Genomic DNA, 22,800 nt, shown 5'->3' with positions numbered 1-22,800 from the left:
ATTTACCTTTTGAAATGTACACTTCTCTGTCCTGCTACAAGCCATAACTTGGCACCTTTTTACCTAAAAGAACTTTTTTCTCCTCTCTCTCTCTCTCTTTCCTTTCTTAGCCTTTCCAACACAATTTATTTACTGTAAGGGTTTTGATTATTTTCTAAAACATTTTATGTGTAAAGAACTGTGAAGAAGCCTCCTAATTGGTGAAATGCGTTGTGGAAGTATTCGACCTGCGGTAATCGTGAGAGAAACGGGACATCACTGACGAGGCTGCCACCTCCTCACTGCAGACAGAAACACAGACAGGTTTTAACTATTTTTAAAGTAAGCCTCATCGCAGAGGAGCCAAGAAACCTTTTGTAAGATTGTTATGCTATTTCCGGTCCCCTCTCATTCCTTTTACTAGTCACACCATATATACTGACTTCAAATAACCCCCATTGAATTTCTTGATAACGAAGAAATAAGATACCATGAAAGACACAGCCTCTACACGAGCCAGTATTTGTAGGCTCCCTCAAATGTGAGTGTATTCCCAAAGGGGGGGGGGGTGGGATCTAAGTTAACAAATATTTACAGTCACATATTTGTTTTTTCCTCTTTTTATCCAGTAACATGGTGCAGTTTAGGAGGCGGCAAAACCAGGGGCAGATCGCCCTCTTGGGCAATTTGGTCCCTCTTGTTCCATCTCATAATGGACTTAGCACAGCCTCCCTAGACTAAACCAGAAGGGATGGAGACAAACAAAGACAATTATATCCAGAAACAGTTCCATTAAATTAGCATGGGCTATTCAGCTTTATTAAAGAGAGCAAAGTCTAATCGACATATGTTGGCCTACTTGGGATGCAATTTAAACACAAATATGGAAACCAATATAATGTTGAGTGCATTAGAAGAAAAAGTTAAATTATCCCAATTATTTCTACTGTGTTAACAGCCAATGATTATATACGGGATGTATAAGCACAGCTAGGAAATTTCCAGCACTGCGACTTTGGAGCTCCATGTCCTCCCCATCCATATGGGAGGGGATAGGGTGACTTAGGAAGATGGACCTTGCCCATGATTCAGATCGGCTGTGATTTCCGGAGCCTCCGGTACATACCGGGAAGGTTAATTCGAGAAACGTGGCTTAGCGCAGATCATTTGCAGTGGTGGTGTATTAGTGAATCCAATTCCCAAGGTCAGGTCGACCTCTGCAACCCCAGGAGGAAGACAAAATGTGAACTTCTGGAGTAGGCTAGTAAAAAAGATAAAGAGCTCCATTTTTGCCAGGTTCTCTCCAGCACAAACCCTGCGACCTGCAGAATGAAGAACACAAATAACACACACTTTTTATTTTCATCATTTCATGACATAGCTAATAAAATAATAATTGCAGAGTTATAAGCATAAACGGCATTCAGGGCAATGATTCCAGCATTAAAGCCTGCTCATACTCAGAAAATCAGCCTCATCTATGAAGCATTAGTTAAGAAATAACAACTAAACAACCAGTGTTGTGCTTGAATGATAAGTTTCGATACAAATGTTTATTTTAAATAAACTAATGTAAAAATTAAATGCATTTTCAAATTTACATTTTCTTGAAGAAGAAAAAAAAAAAGAAAATTACCTGCTGAAAATGGCATAAAAGCATCCTTTTTTAAGAAATTTCCTTTTGCATCTAGAAAATTATTTGGGTTAAATTCATCTGGATAATCAAATTGTGTCTTGTCTCGCAGGACGGATGAGAGCAATGGAATTATACATGTTCCCTGGATTAAAAAACAAGAGAAATAAAAAAAAGGAGAAAGGGCATTCTTTCTCACTCAGATGTTTGTTTTTCTTTTTTTATTTCACCGTCAGTGTTTATTAAAATAAAATAACGGATTTTGCCAGTGTCTCAAATGTATAGAGCAGGACTATTCAATAAACTGAGTTTGTAAACTTTTTGCGAAGCTTGCATATGCATAGAATTTAACCATCATTTTGTGCCCAGAGAGATTAGGGTTAAAGAGCGAACACAGGAGCACTTTACCTTCTAGTCTTTATCAATCCTAAAATCTGAACTAAAAAATGAACAACAAAAAAGGAGTTTTGACTGTACTGATTACAAAGTATCTGATATACATACACCTGCAGGACTAGCTCCACCTAGTGGCCGAGCACTGGATTGCAAGGTTTATATTCCCTACCTCTCTCCTCTGTCAGTCTCATTATTGGCTGCCTGTATGTTTCATGATTACGTTTAAAAATCTGACTTCAACCTACAAATCTCTATCTCTATCTCTCTCTTTCGGTCTCTGTCTCTCTTTCTCTTATATATATATATCTCTGCACTTATCTCCAAATACACACCTACCTAGCCCCTCATTTTATGATCTTTGCCTATCTTCTACCAAAATCTCTCTCTCTCTTTCTCTCTATCGCTCTCTCTCTATCTTTTTTCTCTTTATCTCTCTTTCTCCATCTCTTTCTCTCTTTCTCGCTCTCTCTCTTTCTCTCTCTCTATCTATCTCTTTCTCTTTCTTTCTCTCTCCCCCTCTCTTTCTCTCTCTCTCTCTATCTCTTTCTCTTTCTCATTCTCTCTCTTTCTTTCTCTCTCTCTCTCTCATACGGTATATATATTCCAGAACATAATTCATAGTAAATATAAAACACAGTAAAAACTTACTTTTGGAATAAAATATCCCTTAAAAGTGACATCTTTCGTAGTTTCATGGGGCAAATTCAGCGGAACAATATCTGCGAATCTCTGTATTTCATGTATGACTGCATTAGTATATGGCAATAGTCCACGGTGATTGCAATTAGGCTGCGCTAGTCCTACTACTTGTGAAATTTCCTTCTGGACCTTTTCTAAATAAGAAAAAAAAATATTTATTATTATGCATATTTATTATTATCATTAAAAAAAATAGTACAGATACAATATGCCAAAATAATTTTTTCCCCAAATTTATAAAAAAATAGCTAAATATAAATTTTCCATTGGACCTCCCCTTTAAGATGGCTGCTCCCATGGTAGGCACATAAAGGTGTGTTTTAATAAAATCTTTTGTTTATTTCAAAAGCGACAGGATTTGTAAAATGTGACAGGCTGGTTTTAATTCATGATATATTAATAAACACATAAATAACCATTGTATTAATAGTTTAGTTTTAAGTTATTCTGACTTATATTCACTGGCTATGGAAAATAATATATTTTCAGAGCGGACAACTATTACACAAAGGTTCCCAGATAAGCTAGGAAATCTCCCAAATGCATAACTCAATATAAATAGATGATAAATTGATATAATATATTAATAACATTAAATGTTTTCTTTATGCTTCATCTTGTATTTGTATCATAGACACAACTACCCATATAATAAAATAATAGTGATATGATAAGGAATAATCATTAACAATAAAATGTTTATTAAATATGCTAAAATATGATATTCAATTATAAAAAATCAATAAGACATACCTTGGATTTCTGGATATTTAATCATAAGAAGTAGACCCCAGCGGAGGGTGGTTGATGTTGTTTCCATTCCAGCAGAAAACAAATTTCTTACAAGAAAGAGTAAGTTTTCTTCATGGAAATAAGTTTTTGAGACCTCTGTACCCTAAAATTAAGAGAATCATATTTGTTTTTCTTTTTATATGGCAGTAGCCTATTAGGGCCAGCTTTTGTATCACATGGCAATTAAGTGTCCCTGGCAAAAAATGTAAAAAAAATAAAATATTTGACTAATTTTTTGGTAAAGTTTTAGAATCTTTAGACATTTTTATGAGGTTAACAAAAAATAAGATGTGAAGGTACATAAGCTTTCAAGATTTCTGGGGTCTTCTTTTTGTATGTTGGCTTAACTAAAAGTATCAACTAAAAGCTCCATTTTCTCTTGGGCTACTATGGCTAGATCCGTTTTTCTTATTGATGATTCTTCTAATGCTGCCTTCAGTTACAAATGTGTTAAAAGTTTTAAACAATGAGCGGAAAAGTGGAGTATTACTATCCACTAGTGGATGGGGAGTGGATGGGAGGTGATGGTGGTGTATCCATGCGTCCTCGGTGTAGAAAGAAGAAACGGACCCCACAAGGGAAAGCATGGCTTCTCCCGGAGGCTCTGCATTAAACCTGAAAGGTTAATTCTTACACCTATATATATAACATAATAATCATTTTTTACATTTATCACATTCTTTAAATACCTGCCCTAAAATAACACATTTGTGCTAATAGCTTTACAGAGAAACTGCATGGCTGTAAGCAATCGCTAGTGCCTCACTATGCAGGTAGAGTGCAGGAAGCTGGTTACCACTTCCTGCTTGGGCTCGGGATTCCAACGCATTGTCCATTGAGGGATCATGGGACATGAAAGACAATTAGTATAAAATGCCCTTGCTATGTCTTTGGTAATTGTCACGGCTAGTAAATCTAAATTAGAAAAACAAAACCATTTAACCATTAAAATTATGGATATATATCAAATGTAAGAGTTCGCCTTTTAAGTAGTCGGGTATAGAGCTCACAAAATGTAATTTGATGTCTACCTTTTGTCAGCCTGTCCCTGAAAGGAAGCAGATTGATGCTCGCGGGGGTCAACATGACCAGACTGGGCCCTGACTGGGATCCTGAGTAGGGCCAGGCTTTGGAGCCAATTTTTGGTAAGTTGAGGGTGGGGTAGTTACTTAAGGGGTTGTCACACGAGGCTGAGGAACATTTTATCGTCACCTTACCATGTGTTGTTTGTCCCACCCTCCCTCCCTGTTTGTTGTACATCTAGGGGGTGTGAATGCTCTGGCGGAGAGCGTTTGGTGGGGGCTTCCCGGTAGGTGGTGCTGGAAGCCTCAGATTTAGGTTTGGTCATCTTGGTATGTCTGTCCCTGTGTGGCGGTTAGTAGTTTGCCTGGTAGGCTTTATGGGTTTTGTTAATTATTTATGTTTATTGATGTTAATTATTATATTTATGTCTTCAGTTTGGTAGTTTTTGCCCTGTTAACGCAACAAGGTGTCGGACCTAAGGTTACATGGTAATAACCTGGTTAATAAATAAACTTGGTTGCTGATTTTTCAACCCAAGTTTCTGGTGTCTGTCGTTATTGGGATCAGGTAAATTGAGTGGGGGCTTGACCCGGAGATCGGGGGTACTCCAGTCATAACATGACGTTGGAAGAAGTTAGCAGTGAGGATATATATATAGTCACAAGTTTGAAAATCACACAAAACTAGTACCTGGATTTGTCGAACCAGGAATGTATCAATGAAACTCCTCTGGTCGTCTGCATCTAAATTATTTAGATGCTGGACAAATTTGCTTTTAATGAAGGCACAAAGTTCTTTCACATTTTTCATAATAGTTTGATGACTTCCAGGAAGAAATCCGAAATACGGGAATACATTATATATCTATAAAAATAAAATATGAAAAAGCAAGTAAGGTGGAGACATCAAAACTTCATCAACAAAGCCCTTATTGGTCACCGTCTTAGACCAGCTTCGTGAAAATACAGTTTTTGTATTAGTTGAATATGTTAAATATTTCATTATAACAATGTCATGTTAAAAATACAACCATATGGTTGCTGAGAGTCACTTTGGGCTCCCTATCTTATACCACATGAATCGAGCAACATCTTGAAAACAATAGTCTCTTCCTAAAATGATTCCAAGAATGTCTGATATTTGGGAAAGATGAAATTACTATTAATTACTATTTTTCCCCAAATTAGAGCAAAAAAACAATAGGAAACCATATATTCCCTAATCTTTCCCTAATTCTAATTAGTAATTTTTATAATTATTATTTTCCCTAAAGAGATACAAGTATAGCATGTTTCCTACTTTTTTTGTTACGTTTGCTATAAGAAATGATCGATGTCTCCCGAATCATGGAGTGGGAATGAGGAGGAGGCTCTGACACTTTAAGAGCTGAACTTCGGAACGTGGTCAAAGAATGGTTTTAATTGATTGTTCTAAATGTCCATTTTGCCGTAAATCTGTTATCGTGCACATAAATATTACCGAAACTGACGGAGCTCCCAGAAGTCTCACGTTCTCATTGACCAGACTTAAGAGGTTTGTAAATGTTTGGTCCTCGTAATCCATGCGCTGTCCAAGTAGGATGGCAACTATAATATTGGCAACTGCGGCATTCAGTATCATAGTGCACTCAAAGGGTTTACCTGTTAATGCCGAATTAAGGACAACCATAAATACATGGTAAAGAATACAGTTAAGAAGATAATACCGACTTCTTTATATATGTTTGTGTGTGGCAACTTTGACCAACTTATTGTTCTTTTCTATATTCCCCCTTACAAAAAGCCTTTCACAATTATACATTTACTATACCTTTTAATGATTCAAAATGTCTCAGCAAGTGGCCACCTTCCTCATTGATTTTCTCCTCTATGCCACTCTTCCCCATTCCAAAGTCACGTAAGGTTGTGATAGTGAACCTTCTCATTACCTTCCAGTTTTCTCCTTGTGAATGAGTAAGACCTAGATTTGGACACATTTTTCAGTTCCTTTTTTGGACAACGTATTCTGTTTCCTGCCCTTTCATTTTAAATTCGGGAATGAAATTCGTTGTCCTACGCCCACATTTACTCTCACTTATTCTCTCACACTCTCTCAGACTCTCACTCTCTCACATTCTCATTTGCTGGGCTTCAGGTCACTGAAAGTTTTCCCTGGGAGGTTATGTCCATGGAGATTTGGACAAAGAAAGAAGAGAGAAAAGAGAAGAACAAGAAGATGAAGGACAAGAAAATGCGAGACACAGTAGCGAAGCTGTGAGACACGGAAGCAGAAGTAAATTGTAAAGTGTAAATTTCGTAGCTTTTTGCTTCGTTTTAGTCCAATTTGTGTGTGTATGTGTGTGTGTGTGGGGGGGCTTGCCTTGATTTTTAAAATGTGTATGAATTTATAAAATTGGAAGAATTTGTTAATTTCTCTCATGTATCACTATCCTTCTCCCTTTCTCACTATATATATATATATATATATATATATATATATTTATATATATAGTTCTAGAATTGCCATCGTGGAGAATTGCCATTATGTTTTGACTTGTTTTCTCTTATAACATGGTTGGGAATGGATATGTATAATCCTTTTATATCATTTCCCTGGCTTGATTGTTTTCTTAATTGTTGAGGTATTGTGTAAATGAAGATCTCGTACATACAGCTCGGTGGGAATATTCCGCTAGAATAAAAAACATTCATCCTTAAAGCGGCACAAATCTGTGTTCCATTCCTTTGTGTCAATGCACAATCCCCCTAGCACTTAATTTGTTAATTCATACTTGTACTGCTTGGTAAGTGATATCCCTGAAAACTAAAGAATAATCATTCTTTAGCCTGTGGTACTTGGGAATATGGGGCGACTATTATTCCAGGTGCAAAAAAAACCTGATATCTACAAGTAATTTGGATTTCATATCAATCTTTCATTCATTAATATATTCCTTGCATGAAATTGTGCATTAAAGCAAAATCAAATCTAAACAGTTGCTTTTGAATTATAATATGCCATTGGATTTAAGAGGCATTTAGCAGACAATAACCAGGACAGGGAGAAACCAGGAAAGGAAGTTTTATTTAGTGGACGCTCCCCTGAAAACATGGATGCCCGCTTTATGTTGATGGCCAAGCTTTGTGGGAAAAACAGATGATGTTTGGGAGTAGAAATAAATGAACTTACCCAACCCTTTGTCCATCTTTTTAAATATCGGCAAAAGCCACCTTTCCCCGAACTCTTCAGCATGGTTCACCAGAGCATCTTTTACGGTTTCGTATCCAGCCAGGACCACCATTTTTTTCATGCCCATCTGAACGCTGAACACGGGGCCATAGGTTTTGGATAGCTTCAGTGTAAGAGAGTATCAGAGAATAGTAAAATGGAAAGTAGCATTTTGGCAGCAATGATGTTTATTGAATTGAGTGGTAAGAGTAAAGGGAAACTGTTTTTAACATGACAGAATCATTCTGTGGTTTGCACTTCTTGTTTTCCAATCAGTCTATTTAATTTGAAGATACTTGATTTAAAATTAGAGGGTTGTTTTATGTTAGAGAAGCTGATATAAAAAAGTGTGTTCTACCCGACACCAAATCTGTCTGGTTCTCGCCTGAAGACTTGCCCTACTACGTTTATTTTTCTGCATTTGTAGCTAGTCCCAAAGAGCGAGGGCATCGGATAGCCAGAGCCTGGATGTTCCCAGGAATGCAAATAGGCCTAGGCCTCTAACAATAGTTCCAAGAGAGCATCAGGATGTTGGCCACGAAACCAAAAACTAACCACCCAATCGGGCCATCAGGCTTCCTGTTCACTGCTGCTCAATGGGCCTATGACAAACAAGATCTATGTAACGATCCATTTGACTGGCAATGCTGCCCAAGGTCAGACCTTGGGCAGCATGAAATATAAATATCTCACTGCAGATATATATATATGGCAACAGGTGGCAAAACTTTAAAACTTGAAAAGAGAGTGGAACAGAGGAAGACAGAAGAGTGAAAGAGAGAAAATAGAGAAGGAAAGATAGAGAGAGAACAAAAAGAGAGTTAGCGAGAGACAGGGCCGGACACTGCAACACCTGATCTGCAGCTGGAGTAACAGATCAGGTGAGTGAGTGGTGCCCTCAGCTGGTGGACCCAACAGAAATTTGCCCAGCCTGCCAGATGGTCAGTCAAGGCTTGGGGAGAGGAAAGAGAGTGCAAATAAAAAAGGGAGAGAGGAAAATGGAGGTGAAGAAAGGAAAAGCAATAAGGAAAAGAAAGAGAAAAACTGCACATCATTTATGACTGGGCCCACATGCTATTCACTAAAAAAAGGTGTTAATTTGGAATATCGTATACGTTAGAACTTGCTTTCATTCATAATTTTCATTCACATGGCTTATATATATAGTGTATGAAACTCTACGTTATACATACATTATATTACATGCATTACATTATACATATATAACATGAGCAAGGCTATGTTTAGGATGTATGGTATTGGCAAATTTTAGCACCTAACAGGATTTGTTAAAGGCCTTGGATAAACCCAAAGACGTGGCTTTTATCCCCAATTTACTCGGAGCAAGTGCTAAACGCTGCAGATAACGTGGTTAATATTTATTAAACATCTGGCCCTAGCTAACTGTGAGACAGAAAAAAAACGACATTGTCATTCTAGATCAACAACAAAAACAAAGGTCAAAACATCCGAGGAAGAGTATGTTAAGGTTCAATATCATTTTCACTCGGCAGCAACAGAAATTGAAATAAATGTAACAAATAAACAGAATTTCTATTGATATACAACAAAAATGAAAATATAACTATAATTTCAGCCAATGCATCAAAAGCAGAACACATGATGGGAATCTAATCCAGAATCCTGCATTTTCGGTGGGTTTAATAGAACACCTGTCATTTTTCTTTGTCTTAAAATCTGTGTCCAAATTCTGAAAATCAACCAATATTTAAACGTTTACATGGGGCTTTGGACAAAAAATAAAGTATAAAAAGTGTGTATGTATATCTATATGAATATATGTGATGGAGGGTTGAGTATTTTTTCAATATCAGATTTTTCCATTTTTTTCATTTTTGATATCTATTTTTAAGGAATAAATGTCTATTTTCTTTCTTTCTTTCTTTCTTTCTTTCTTTCTTTCTTTCTTTCTTTCTTTCACTATTCTTTTTCATTCTTCATCCTTTCTTTCTTTTTCATTCTTTATCATTCCTTTCTTCCTTCCTTAATTCCTTCCCTCTCATTCACTTTCTTTCATTACCCGCCTTCCTTTCCCATTTTCCCTTCTTGCTTTTCTTGTTCTCTCTCTCTTTCTCTCTCTAGATGTAAGTCTGCCTATATTTCTCTATCCGACAGAGTCTAAGTCTTTTCGCCAACATTTATTACACTGAGGTGTAAAACACAACCTGCAAAAATGAAAATATATAAAAATAAATCTGATACCTTTTACTTTCTTCTTTTTTTGTCAATGTCAAAATAATCCCTTACCTTTAAATAAGTCAGGTGAGGTTTTTTCAGATCTATGCAATGCAAATTTCCAATTAACGGCAGACATCTGGGGCCAGGGGGAAAATTCTTCAATTTTCTTGAATTCCATTTGCTCAGAATATTAAAAATATATAGTAACGTCAAACCTAGGACAACAAACGTTGCTCCATGGAAAGTCAATTCCATTGTTTCTTTCAAAGAGGGTATGTGTTGTGTTAATCTGTGGTTTAAAGGCAAAACTGTGCTATATATGAGGTTTTATTTAAAATGCTCCTCCTCCTTTTTTCCCCTCATTATTGCCAAGCCGGGTAATATTTAAGTTTGCCTTTCCAGCCCTCACTGGTAGCGTTTTACATTTTTGTCTGGTAACCATTATACGCTGGCACTTCCTGTTCCCCAAGTTCCATGGTTTGTAGGCGATATGTTTGGATGAAGGCACCATGTCATGTGATATACTCATTACCAATTAGCTTTACTGCTGACTCAGCAAGTATTCTGATGAGTGTCTTACGAGACTCCCTCTGTAGAAATTGCTCTCATTGTTTTCAGGGGGAACCCTTTCCTGCCACTGATTTGCTACTTTAAGCAGCCAATCAGTGGTGCAAGAATGGGGTGGGAACTGCAGCTACTGCTAAAGGTAAATACTTTAATTCATTTATTAAAGATTTTGTAGGTTTAGGCTAACTATACTTTGCATTAGACTTGTACATTCGGATTTGTCCTAATTTCAAATGTACTAAATTTTTCGTACGTTTTATACGAAGCCCCAAAAACGAGGCCAGACCCCCTATGAATTGGACAAAAATGTAGCAAAAACCTCAGAATTTTCCACATTCACTCACACTCTCTAACATCCTCGTTCCAAAATGGCGGCACTTTGTGGTGATGTCCTCTCCTCATTGGAGGATCGGGGAGGTGACATCAGTTTGCATGAGGGCAAAATGATGGCACTTGCTGTGACAACCTCTCCCCCAATTGGAGGATAGGGCCGCCATATATTGCCCTCAGGTCACCTGCGGAAGTGGTCAGCAAAGAAGGTAGGGAAAGATGTAGAGATGGTGAGAGATTGAAGGTGAATGTGGGCACTGAGCAAATAATTTTGTTTCTGAATTAAAAATTCGCCAAAGTTTTCAGCCGAATGGGCAGGCTGAAACTTATTGCACAAAAACAAATGGTCCAAAAACAAACCGAAAAAATGTATCCAAATTTTTTGCACTCTAAAACTAGCAGTTTTAAGTTGACAAAATATCCTGATTTTGGACAAACCATATGTTTTTTTAGAAATTATTACAGGTTTGCGAGTTGCTTTTTTCCCCCACCTTTCTCCCATGTACTAAAATAATATACTACCAAAAATTATAACAGCTAATATGTTTCTAGATAATATCATTACTGGGTGTGCTTTCACAATCACATTATGTAGCAGTCTGCTTGTCAAGATGCCAGAATGGGGTTAACACAGGAGAAGTGAACGAGATACGACATGCAGTAATACTCTGTGTCTCCTCCTAAAACATAATCGCTGTGAGATAGGGCCAAACTGGGAATAAAAACCAGCTCCATATGTCATAATTTCATTGATTTGCACACATATTTGTGGGGTACTAGGAACAAAAATGTTTTTTGTTTTGTTTTTAATCTTCATCCACGGGTGGCAAACACAGCACCACCAGGATCATGCCCCCACCACCTATATCCCTGGCACCCCCATTGTAACCCAAAAGCTTTTAATAAGATGCTCAATTGTAAGGACTCTGCTTTGGAACAAACATACTGACCACTCTCAGCCATGGTGACACAAACTCAAACACGCTGACCATTCTCGGCCATGCTGGCGCAAACTCACACGGCCCACTCTCGTCCATGCTGATGCAAACTCAAGCACACCGACTACTGTCAGCATGGTAGGACTAATACGGTTATATCCACTTTCTTATCTAAAAAAACAAGCAAGTCATGGTATATTAGTGAACATATGAGTTTAGTGAATAGACCTCAATGTGTGGTAACATTATTGTGTAATGGCAGGACGGGGGCAGTTGTTATCGGCGCCCAATGACTGCCTTGGATGTGAGGAAGTCCCCTACACTATGGCATGGAACATCATGAAGTTGGGAAGTGATTCACCTGTAACGCAAGAGTCTATGATATAAATTGTTCTATGCATATGGTTTTAATCCCATTCTGAAATTATTGCTTAATTAATAGGTGTGTGAGGAACAGGTCCAGTAGGTTTTTCTTCCCCATCCACTGCAGAGGGTTTCCCTTATCTATGATGTGGATCAAACAGAACAAGAATATCCGGCAGATGATACATGTGTCTATTGGTCCTTTTTGTTAAAGTCTTGGTATTGCGCATAGCTTGTGGGGTAGTGGGGGCGTTGTAACTCCGACAGCAGGGGTGAGATCCACTTCAGTCACACCAGGTGGTAGACGGAAAGTAAATTTTTGCAGAAGACTGGTTAAAAAGAGGAAAAGCTCCATTCTTGCTAGATTTTCCCCGGCACAAACTCTGCGCCCTTAAATCGGTAAAAAAAAAGAGAAAAATTTTGTTAAACCGACTATGTATTTTTTGAAATTACAAACATATTTAACATTATCATCCGTATGGAACAGTTAATAAAAACCTATGAAAATGTGAAGAGCTTTTATGTAAAACCTGATGCCTAATGTATCATCCACCAGGGGAAGGAAGGTCATCTCCTCGCATCTGAGGGACAGGGGGGACACGACTGCTGGCCTTTCTCAGCCCTCTATGTCTGTCCTTCTTTGACATTGCGGGAAGGGGAGAAACATTTTATTTTAAGGTTTATGTACCTGTCAACATTTAAGGTATCCAAATTAGGACACCTGTGTTGGGGTGTGTGACAGGAAGTGGGGAAAGGTGGGGCAGTTTCTACTCACCTCACCTGAGTTCAATTAGACCTTGGATGACCTCTCTTAAAATTTGCTCCTCCTTACCTCAGAGGAAGCACTATAGCTGCTGCTTTTGCCCCACGTTAAAGATGGTCCTGGATTTCATGTTTGTTAGAGGTTATAGAAAATACAAATACAATATAAATAAAGTTATTTTAGGTGCATCATTGTTTATTTTACCTGCAGAAAAAGGCATGAAGGCATCGTTCTTCACAAAATTCCCCTTTGAGTCGAGAAAACGATACGGATTAAACTTTTCCGGCTCTGGAAACTGAGTCTCGTCACGAAGAACCGAGTATAACAATGGAATAATATAAGTTCCCTAAAAAAAAATAAAGATATTTCTGTATGAATATTGTATATCCCAGTTCAACATCCAGAGAGCCTATACATTATTGGATTGAGATTTTAGATTCCTTGGACTTGATCTTCTTATAGATACTGATTTTGTAAGACTGACAATAGGCAGAAGGTGCAACCAATCATGAAAATATGAACAATAAAATGGGGTGACAGTAGGTAATGTGGCTAGTGTCTGGGAGTGAGGTCCCTCCAAGAGGTTTCTTTATAAGTAAAGTAGACCTTATACGTGTGTAGACCAGTATGCGTGTGTTACAATAATGTTTCACCCTTTCTGGTCCCACTTGTAGCACAGAAACCTCAGCCGCCATTTTGTATTGTATCTCTACACATTTGCTAAAGCCCTGAAGAGAAATATTTTCAGACATATTGTACTTGTGTCAAAAAAAAGAGCAAAAGAGAGTCAAAAACTGGTCAAGAACTGCCCCATTGATATCAGGACAATTAGCAAAAATAGGGCACAACATAACAAAACAACACAGGGGTGGAATAAAAAGGCATTGAAGCTCCTCTGAACTGGCCTAGAGCTCCTGTGTAGCCTGTGACCAATCAGATTACATTCTATGACCTTAAAGCTCTCCCACTCTCCCTGTCTGGGTGCGGATGGACGCTGGGAGAGAGGAGCCGGCTCCGCACTGGATTAATCAGGTAATACACATATCTGCTCTAGAGTGGCTCCTCTCTGTTGGGTTCTGACGGCCCCTCACAGGTTATGGCAGCAGTGTAGCATGGAGGGGCCAATTGCTCCATGTGCCCCTTGGTTAATCCAGCCCTGCTGCTTTGTAGTATGCAACATTACGTTTCAGCCTAAATCACCTAGAGAGGCCTCCTAAATAATTAAGGGCTCTAGGAAAAGGGACTTCGTTAACATGAGGAGGACTTCCTTAGCATAGCCATAAAGCATCAGCTCAGTGTGGTTTTTTTTGAAATTGCAGTAAAGCCTATAGATCTGGAAATTTTGAATAATGTGAAGAAAATGGCGCATTATAATGCTGTGTACAATACTGAAATTATTTATTTTTGACTCTTTCCCTTAAAGCATCATAGAATGGGATTAAAAATGACCATAATCATAAAAACTTACTTTAGGAATGAAATATCCCTTGAAGTTTACATCTTTAGACGTCTCGTGTGGCAAATTCATGGGTACGATGTTTGCAAATCTCTGTATTTCGTGGATAGCCGCGTTGGTAAGGGGCATTTTGGAACGGTGATCATATCTAGGTGTTGCTGAACCTATCACCCTGGAGATCTCCTCTTGGACTTTTTCTGTAGTCACATAAATTGAAATGGCATGTTTGCATGAAACCCAAAACAGACTAAAACAATTGAAAGCATATATATCGATATCGTTTTATTTAGACCCAGCAGTGGGGATCATGGGACAGTCGGGGAGATCCTCTCTGACTGTCTCAGGGAGCTATTACGGACTAAACTTAATGGACACCCTCCATCTAAGCGCCACAGGGTGCCTCTTTGGGTAAGTTGGGCAGTTGGTTTCAAGTCTTACCCCAGCCACTCACACCTCTGACCTCAACACAGGTGTCCCAATTTGGACAGTTGGGGGGTATGCCAATGCTCCCCTGATGATGCCTTGATATCACACAGCAACACTTGGGGGGTTTCTCGTTTAGTAGTGTAGGGTTCCTTACTTATTAAATGGATGTTTTACAAGCATTTCTAGTGCTATTATGCATCAGGTATGTGCAAGTACACATGTATATTTTTTGAGGGGAAACATGGCTGTCCTTACATAAAACAGTCTATTTTTTAACAGACTGCTTCTATATTCATTAGACGATAAATTCAAAAAATATAAAATATTAAACATAAAAAAGCGAGTGAAAACTGAAAAAAAACCCAAAACACTTTTCATGTACACCATAAGTGATACTGTTGTGGAAAAAAAACATGTTCTGTTTGTTTTATGATTATTACTTTCCTGACTTCTCACGGATACTTTTGATCAAACAGTGATCAGGAATAACAAGGATTACCCCCTAGCCGTGGTTTCCCCTGCCACCTGAGGACGTATTGCTAGATACCTAGATAAGTAGATATTATGGATGGTCATTCTGTTTTTCCCTCGGTTAATTAACAAAATAATTTGTAAACAAAATTCACGTCTGCTCTCTTGGCTGACTCAGAATCCATAATATTGTCCATAATTACCTTGAATTTCTGGGTATTTCACCATGAGAAGAAGACCCCAGCGGATGGTTGTAGAAGTTGTTTCCATTCCAGCTGCAAACAGGTTTCTTACAAGACTAATCAGGTTTTGGTTATGGAAATATGTGTTGGGATTATTCTGCTCCTAAAAAAGGGGTTATATGATTAAATTAATGTGGTTGGGCAAAGATGGCATCTGCTGGTTCTGGAGTGGAGGTTGGTGGGTCCAACTCAACTCGTCGATGTACTCCAATCAACTTGACAGCAAATCCAGTCTTAATAAATATTTATGGTAATTAACTTGTCACGTTGGGTCATGTGAACATATATGGCGACTTTTGTTAGTTTAGCAACCTTTTTTAACTCAACATTATGGACAACCCATAATCTAGTGAGCAGACCCACCCAAAAACGTACATATTCACATATAGACACACGCCATTCTTGTAAACGTACAGCTAGAAATATAAAACATACCTCTTTTTGCTTCACAAGAAACACATCGATGAAACTCCTCTGATCGTTAACGTCTAAATTCTTCAGGTGGCCGACAAACGTCTTTGTTATGAAGAGGTTTAGTTCAGCCAAGTTTTTTTGAACGGTTTTGTGACTTCCAGGAAGCAATCCGAAGAAACTAGGCCACAAATTATAAATCTGGGAACGGAACACAAAGAAATGATTAAAACTGCAGGTTTCTGGTGGTTTTTTTATAAAAAAATTTATCAAATTTACCATCAATTCCCCATATATCTCATTCTGTATGTAAATCTGTCAGGGTCATGTGGGTAAGCAATCCAGTGGTAGTGTCTATACATTTATGGGTTCCAAATGCAACTCAGATTTTCGGACTTTTAAATTGGCATTTGGAGGGTAGAATAAGGACCTTGGGGCAGTTTCCACGTAAGTATTAGTATTAGTATTAATACCGCTTGAAGGTCTAGGACTGCAAGCTCTTCAAGAGACCTCATGTCGTCAACCATATAAACTCAGGACTTTTAGCATTGGGTTTAGGCCTCAATCCAAGTATATTCCCAGCCCTGCCAGAGGCGAGGGAGCGCGAGGTCAGATTTAGAAGTTAGAGGGAATTAAATTGTAACGCTTGATGCAAGATGAAGGTGGACACAAATGATCTACATGTGTTTCTCATGGTATGTTGACAACATCAAACATCAGTTGATGTACCATATAAAAAAGGGATGTATCGGTAAAAACATGTAGCCCTTTTCATTTTATTTTATCTCCAAGGTAATTTTGATATGAGAAAATATTTAAATGTCCAAGTTCATTTCCCTAATCCCAAACGTGTGCAATAAAAACAAGTTGGGTTTTGTATGGGTTTGCTCCTCTGGCCTCCATGATAGGTCTGGGTAGTAATGTACAATAGTCTCGTTATGTATTTTACGTAGTGGATTTTTGCTTTTATGCTCATAAAAGTAAAAAAAAAAGAAATTTCACGTTACCGAAACCATAGGAGATGCCACGAGCCGAATATTCTCATTGATCAAACTCAAGAGCCTCAAGAATGTTGGATCTTCATAACCCATTCGATGGCCGAGAACTATCGACACGATTATGTTGGCAATGGCGGAGTTGACTGTCACCGCGTTATCGAATGGTTTTCCTTAAAAATACATCAATCGTATACAATATTTTTACGGAAACAAATAAAAAGCTGCTTACTTTGTTTTATAATGACTGAATGCAGTAGTTAACCAAAAATGGACCAATTCTAATTAAAATCTAAACCAGCAACACATATGAATTCTATTAGAATGTATATTGCCCAGTGTATATGTTATCCCCTCTCAGTATACAATACGTCTCTTCTCTATATTGTACCGTTGAATGATAGAAACTGCTTAACCAAATTGTCACATTCTTCTATGATTTTCTCCTCAATGCTGCTCTTTCCCATTCCGAAGTCACGTAAGGTTGTAATGGTGAATCGTCTCATGACTTTCCAGTTTTCTCCGCGGGACATGACGACACCTGCATTAAGCATGGGTATTCATGAACACAGTGCTCAAATAATTTTACCGGCCCTCCTGTTTAAAATAAACTAAAAAAAAATGTTTTTTCTTCAATGCCGACCTATATTGCTGTATTTAAGGTTTAAAAAATATTTGTTTTTCCATGGGACTTTCCCTTTAAGACTTATGCTTTCTGTAATATAATGTAGGGATTGGCGTTGGTATTAGAACCGCTATGTTATATAGCTTGCTCGCACTAACACAAGCAGACACACTAACTCACATCCATACAATGCCACTAATACAATCAGCACACTCAACACTTACACACGTGCACACAGACACACACACTAACACACAACCTAATCACACTATCATACCCAGACACTCATACAGTCATACACACAGGGCCGGCTTTTGAAGGGGCGGCACTTTGCCGCCCCAAGCGCTTTAGCGTTTTTTTTTTAAGCGGAGGAGAGAGGGGCACCGAGTGGTTTTCGCTTACCCGCTCGGCGCCCCTCTCTCTCTCCTCTGTGGCGAGTCTCCCTGTTCGGTCTCGGTGCCGGTTTGTAATGCCGAGCGCCGGAAGTGACGTCAATTTCCGGCGCTCAGCATTACAAGCCGGCACCGTGGCAGAGCAGGGAGACTCGCCGCAGGACTGTTTAAAGGTAAGTACCTTTAAACAGGGGGGGTTAGGGTAGATAATGGCGTCGGTGGGGGGGGCGGCATTTTAAACTTCGCCCCAGGCGGCATTAAGTCTTGGCCGGCCCTGCATACACACTAACACACCTAGACTCGTGTATGGCCCACGCGCCCCTCCCTTTTCTCTTGTTGCTTTTTTCTATGCAGCAAATCACTGTCTCACATACTGACTCTCCCCCTCCTCCTCCTCGTTCCCTGCCAGCATTTGAAAAAATTCTCACCTTCCCTTGCTTTTATAAGAAGTTGCAATATATGCATTTAGTTTTGTTAAAAACTGTAAAAATGGCATTTAATATTGAATTATATAATATAAAAAAAATAAAATGTATAAAATATAATATATAAAATATAAAATATTAAATAATGATGTTCTTGCCTGTTCCTTTATCCATTTTATGAAATATTGGCATCGATGCCCGCTCTCCAAATTCTTCAGCATTGTTCACCAGGGCATCTTTTACCGTCTCATAACCAACTAAAACAACCATTTTCTTGGTGCCCATCTGTATGGTGAATATGGAACCATATTTCTTAGACAGCTGGAGCAAAGAAAAAAAGAGAGCGCTGGTTAATTTGGGGGAAGCAAAGAAATTCTGTACAAACACGAAAAAAAAAACAATTGGCCAATACAGAATGTAGGTAAATAAATATGATCCATCTACTAATAAATATACAGTTTATTGCTTATTTTTACTTGAATTGAAAAATGTAAGATTTGGGAAAAATAAAACTTTAATATAATAAAAAAATGTATTAATCTAATTTTAAATAGAATTTAATCTCAGGCATATAAAGAGATTTTTTATCATCTCTTTAGCTTCATGTTTTTCTTTCATAGACTTTTCATAGCTTTTTTTCTGGAAGGTTCCGCGTTACTCCACTTTTGCCTCTCTAAATAAAGTTTATAGTCTAGCCAAGCAAGTTACCTGTTTCCAGGGCAACGTCCCAAAATGCTGCGTCAGCACGTGCCGGCTTTATTACCACACATTTTGGGAGTACTGTCTGGTGATGAACTTAGAATTCTGATCAAAGTGCAGAACGCCAAAAATTAAACATTTATTTTGTGTTTTGTTTTTCGTGCATAAATTACAGAGTTAAATATTTAACAGAATAACCTATGTGCCAAATATATGTGTGTGTAAATATATATATATATATATCTATATACATATATATATATAGATACATTTAAAACAAAGATATATATTATATACCCTGTTAATACTAGATAAGGGTATAAAGAAACATTTTGGGCAATATGATATGGGGCGGAATTATAGCATTAGGGTTCACATTATGCTATGTGTTCCAACCAAGAAAGTACAAAACCATTAAGGCAAAATTACTTCAGTTAATACCTTCCAAATTCCCCTTTTGAAGAGGATCAGTCCCTCTGAGATCCAAGTCACTGTGTCCCTCTTTCCTTCCCCGCCGCCACCTTTTCTCCACTGATGTCCTTCTTTCCTCCCCGCCGCCACCTTTTCTCCCCTGATGTCCCTCTTTCCTTCCCCGCCGCCACCTTTTCTCCACTGATGTCCTTCTTTCCTCCCCGCCGCCACCTTTTCTCCACTGATGTCCTTCTTTCCTCCCTGCCGCCACCTTTTCTCCCATGGTGTCCCTCTTTCCTCCCCCGCCGCCACCTTTTCTCCACTGATGTCCCTCTTTCCTCCCCCGCCACCACCTTTTCTCCCCTGATGTCCTTCTTTCCTCTCCGCCGCCACCTTTTCTCCCCTGATGTCCCTCTTTCCCCCCCTGATGTCCCTCTTTCCTCCCTCGACGCCACCTTTTCTCCCCTGATGCCCCCTCTTTTCTAGGTGGTCAGAATGTTTGCTGGGTATGAGGGTATCGCAGGGCTCTACAGCTCTAAATGCCCCGATAATGTGTATAGAAACAGCAGAAAACGGCTTTATAAATTAAACGGTGTAAATAAAATAGTATTTGGGTATCTCAGCTTTAGCTCACTGACTTCATTGTACATGAAGGCCGACCCAGTGAGCTTCTATGGCTTCATCCTGTATAATGTATAATTAATTTATGTTAAATGAATCACTTTTTATATAGTTCTCCAATGAAACTATGCTTTATACAGGGGAATCTCTTGCAAATGAAGGCCAACTGGCATGGGCAACACGTCGAGCTTGGCTGGAGATGATGATTATTATTAGTTTTATTATTAATGTTATTATTAATAGTCATATTTAATATTATCTTTTATTCATATAAATCTAGTCGCCCGGTTCTCCTGCTGTAAAGACTCAAACCTTAATCAGTCGTTGGTCTCGTCTTAGATTCAGGAGCCCTATGTCTATCCCATGCATGTATAAATCCCGTCGCTGTATCACCCTCTACCACTTCTGCTGGGAGGCTGTTCCACTTATCTACTACCCTCTCAGTTAAGTAACTACTACTCTCATGTAAACTCCTGGTTACTAAATACATATTTCAGGAAAGCTTTTGCATATTTGATAATGTTATCAAATATCCTGCTGTATATAAAAATTTCAGCATTTTGAAAAAAATATTTTACATTGTGCTTTTAAGAGACAATTTTTAACAAATATTACATTTCTAATTTATAAAGTCAGAAGAAAACAATATATTCCTTGTGAAAATTAAGTTGACATAGATTCAGAAGCCATGCATGTTTAAATTCGCTCACTGTATTAGCCTCTACCACTTCTGCTGGGAGGCTGTTCCACTTATTTACCACCCTCTCAGTAAAGTAAAAAGTCCGTACTTACATCTAAGTCATGACATCTATCATTCAGCGAACTACATGGCAATAAACCATTGCAAATATGATCTTTTTCCTTAAAAAAAAATTAACCCTCGGATGTCCAGCTCCACTGGAGTCTATCACAGGACATCGCCTTTAGCCGCCGCCGCCGCCACATGAGGGTATTTACCTCCATCAATGTGAGATACGGCTTCTTCATATTAAGAATATGTAGGTTTCCGATCAGCGGCAGAGGTCTGGGTCCAGGAGGGAAATTTGTCCAGCCGCCCAAAACATTGCAAAGGAATAAAATTGTTATTAAAAGTATCAAAAATAATGTTGCTATATAGGAAATATCCATTTTCAGATTCCTCGGGGACCTGCGACGGCTTGCAGTGACATACAGGATCGGAGGATCGGGGAGAAAACATGTTTTCCACACCCTGCTCTCCTATTACACACGCAGTACCTCCCACATTCTATATGTCAGGAGTGTAATACGGAAATAAGATACCATTCAATGCCTAATTACCCAAACGCCCCTCGCATGGTACAAAAAGACAGTATCAGTGCCGCAATCCGGCGAAAATCCGGAAAAAAGAAGCTATATATATATATATATGTGTGAGAAAAGAAGGTGGATGCATGGAATTGCTTCCCAGCAGAGAAGGTTACTGTAGTAAAAGCTAAATCTCCGCTTTTTTTTTCAAGCGAATAGGATAAAATAATGTATGGATACAGAAAACACAAGTAGATGTTCTAGATTGTAAGCTCCTTTGAGCAGGACCCTCCTCGCCTGTTGTTCTGTAAGTCAAGTTGTTATGTTACATACTGCTTGTTATGTCCTGTCTACCCATTGTACAGCGCTACGGAATCTGATGGCACTATATAATCCTCTTTTGAAATAAACCTCTCTCCTGTAATTAAATGTTCCTGCCCCAACTCCCCTCCCCCAAGCCGGACATATTGGGGTCTCTCAGTCTCACCCTCAGTTTATTGGAACGCACAACGCTAACCTTTGATGCAAAAGAAACTACATTTGTAGATGGCCGGCTCGCCGCGCTTGTTAAATGCTGGCGGTTTTACCGATATCCGCAAATGTTGTAACGTCAAGTTTATTAGGACCACCGAGTGATTTATTCATAAGTTGTGCCTGACGCGCTGTTTAGAAGACAAGGCAATATGTTCACGCAACAAACTAACGCACCTGTTCGGTTTTATTTCTAAAGACTGTAAGAAAGATTAATTTCCAGATAATGCCTCGTTTTAATGGTTAACCCTTTCTGTATGTGATGCCAGAAGCTTTGTCACCTATCGTCAAATATATCAAGTTGCACCAAAAAGTGCATGTATAAAAATACAAAAAAGGTAAGTTATTCCATTATTGGGGAAAAAGAGAGCTATAAATTTTGCTGATGCTGATTATATCGTCATAGTTACAACAACACATAGAATGTGCTGGCAGATCGGCCCAATTCGGCCCCCATCTACTACTGTAAAGACCTTAATCAGTCGTTGGTCTCATCTTTCAGGAGCTGTATGCATGCTTAAATCCCCTCTACCACTTCTGCTGGGAGGCGGTTCCATTTATCTACCACCCACTTAGTAAAGTAAAACTTCCTTACATCTCTAGCTTGGGCCCCTGACTAAGGAAGTGTTTCAATGAAAGGGGGGGGGGTCCCCATGGGAAATAGAAATCCTCAGTCTTATTAACCCCTCTTCTAAAGAAACTATAACCCAGCTTTGTTTCAGCGATCAATAGATGTATTTAAGGTTAATTTGATTAGTCGGAGGGGGTCTTCTCGTTTGGACGCTGACCGGGAGGTTTGATACACCTCATTTCCCTACAGCCAATTCCCTTACAAAAAAATTATTGCAGTTTTTCTGAGGTAATGCTGCAGTTTTTTGGACATGAAAAAACTGCAATACTGCACATTTAGTGCAGTTTTACTGCATTTGTACTTCACTGT

At 38.6% G+C, this 22,800-nt stretch overlaps 1 protein-coding gene across 1 annotated transcript; it reads right to left on the bottom strand.

The window, feature by feature from the left end:
* Positions 1-766: 766 nt before the first annotated feature.
* Positions 767-21,246, bottom strand: LOC128484164 (uncharacterized). The gene is made up of 18 exons (XM_053460483.1): positions 21,021-21,246; positions 18,491-18,653; positions 17,282-17,431; positions 16,903-17,063; positions 15,920-16,096; positions 15,446-15,587; positions 14,358-14,542; positions 13,094-13,235; positions 12,337-12,516; positions 9,998-10,236; positions 7,691-7,853; positions 6,332-6,481; positions 6,002-6,162; positions 5,213-5,386; positions 3,461-3,602; positions 2,657-2,841; positions 1,616-1,757; positions 767-1,301 (listed from the first exon to the last, which is right to left on the bottom strand). The coding sequence occupies exons 1-18, from the start codon at positions 21,189-21,191 to the stop codon at positions 1,114-1,116; spliced, it is 3,015 nt and encodes a 1,004-aa protein (XP_053316458.1). The 5' UTR covers positions 21,192-21,246; the 3' UTR covers positions 767-1,113.
* Between the last annotated feature and the right edge of the window lie 1,554 nt (positions 21,247-22,800).

The sequence above is a fragment of the Spea bombifrons genome, chromosome 3 (assembly GCF_027358695.1).
Source record: "Spea bombifrons isolate aSpeBom1 chromosome 3, aSpeBom1.2.pri, whole genome shotgun sequence".
NCBI lineage: Eukaryota > Metazoa > Chordata > Amphibia > Anura > Pelobatidae > Spea > Spea bombifrons.
The sequence above is the reverse complement of the archived record's forward strand: the minus strand, read 5'-3'. Positions and strand labels throughout refer to the sequence as shown.